The 1,715-nt window shown below is 45.5% G+C and overlaps 1 protein-coding gene across 1 annotated transcript in view; it reads right to left on the reverse strand.

Annotated features, from left to right (window-relative positions):
* LOC108689065 (protein escargot) overlaps positions 1 to 407 on the reverse strand; it is a 2,374-nt gene extending 1,967 nt beyond the window's left edge. The window contains exon 1 of the mRNA XM_018195670.1: positions 281 to 407. Coding sequence (XP_018051159.1) covers positions 281 to 407 — 127 coding nt within the window. The remainder of the gene's footprint in view (positions 1 to 280) is intronic.
* Between the last annotated feature and the right edge of the window lie 1,308 nt (positions 408 to 1,715).

Below are 1,715 nucleotides of genomic sequence, written 5' to 3' on the forward strand. Positions count from 1 at the left end.
ACTAGAATAATAAGAATTTACTAGCAACTTCATCAATAATAACAAAATATTCAAAGTATACGTTCAAAGTTACATATTTATCTATCTTCTCTGTTAATCTATATTTTCGTATCTACTTACATAATTAATTTGATCTTTAAAAATAAATGAATCAAAAGCAATATATAAAGCAAATATATGCTTAAAGAATAGAAAAAGAATAGAAGAAAAAAATAAATTTGAATTTTACATGAAAATAATTTCGAAAAGATTTGTGATAATAATAAAATAATTTTGAAACCTTTAATTGCTTCGGGAGCTTCTTCTTCATCCTCGGATGTGTAATAAAACGGCCGCTTCTTTAACGGGCAATGACTGTAATTATAATTCTTCTTCATGAAGCTGTGCGGCACCTCGTCGACAAGCATTTTGGCACTGTTTGATATTGCGTAAAAGCACTTAAAACGTTTTTCTGATTTATTAACGCTATGCCACTGCGAAGACGCTTATATCATCCTCATTCTTCTCATATAAATATCCGTCATTTAGAACGTTAATCCAATAATCACAGCCTTGCCGAAATCTTGCAAGGCAATAATACGTGGCAATGTCACTGCACTGTTATTTCACACATAAGTCAAGAGTCTTCTCCTTCAAAAGAAGAAACGACACTGATCTTTCTTCAAAGAGATAAGATTAATCTTCACCACACGCTCATCCGAATACAACTGACCGATTGGGAGATACTCGGATAAATCTTGACTCGCGTGAAACACGAAAGAGAAATGCAAGGAATGTTCTATAATGACCACAGCTCAGAACGTTACGGCTGCAAGCCGGTCTCTGACTGGCAGGGGGTTGTGTCAGGGCCTCTTATAACAGGTCGCCCCACCAATGAATTGCAGGTGGCCCGCACGTGCTGCCAAGCCAATACGGGCCCGCGGGCCCCTCGTTACTTGCCAATGGGGGACGGACGGTCGCGGGCCACCAGCCAATCGACCAAGGATATGTTCCACCAATTGTCCCCCACCGTCAGCAGACAACGGCGGGAGGTGCAGGATGTTCGTGAGTGCAACGCGATAGTCCGCTACGCTCTACGTCCTTCCCTTTTCATTCCTATCACCGTTTCTTTCTCTCTTTTTCTCTTCCTATCCCTCCCTCCCATCCCCCCTCTCTCACACTCTCTCTCTCTCTCTCTCTCTCTCTCTCTCTCTCATACTACACGCTTCACAAGTTTCAATGTGTGCATGTTATGTTATTCTGTAGGAGCAGATGCTGTGACCCCTCTTAGGAGACCCTCTCCACGCATATACACACATGTAACAAGGATTCGCGTTCATGCGCGCGCGTACGGGTACATTAGACCCCCCCCCCTCCCACCCCCCTACCGTGCGAGAGAGCTCGGCGACTCGCATTTTTTATTCGAATTTCCGTTCGGCCTACCTGAACTCTGTTCTTTCTCTCGCTCTTTGTGCGAGAGTGGTGTCGCGTCGGCTGTTTTGTGTCCCTACCTGATATGCGCGTATTGCGTCTTTCGTGTATCACGCGTGTGTGTACGTGCGAGCGCTGCAATCCACCTCTTGTTCCCCTTCTGAATTTCACCCCCTCTTCCGTGTCGACCCACGTTGCCAGCCCGAACGTGTAACGGTCGTGTCGCGTGCCACAGCATCGCCCACGCGCGCTCGGAACCTACACACGCGCGTGCGTCTCTGAGCATGTGCACTGGGGCACGCGTA

Source organism: Atta colombica, unplaced genomic scaffold, assembly GCF_001594045.1.
Source record: "Atta colombica isolate Treedump-2 unplaced genomic scaffold, Acol1.0 scaffold254, whole genome shotgun sequence".
Classification (NCBI taxonomy): domain Eukaryota; kingdom Metazoa; phylum Arthropoda; class Insecta; order Hymenoptera; family Formicidae; genus Atta; species Atta colombica.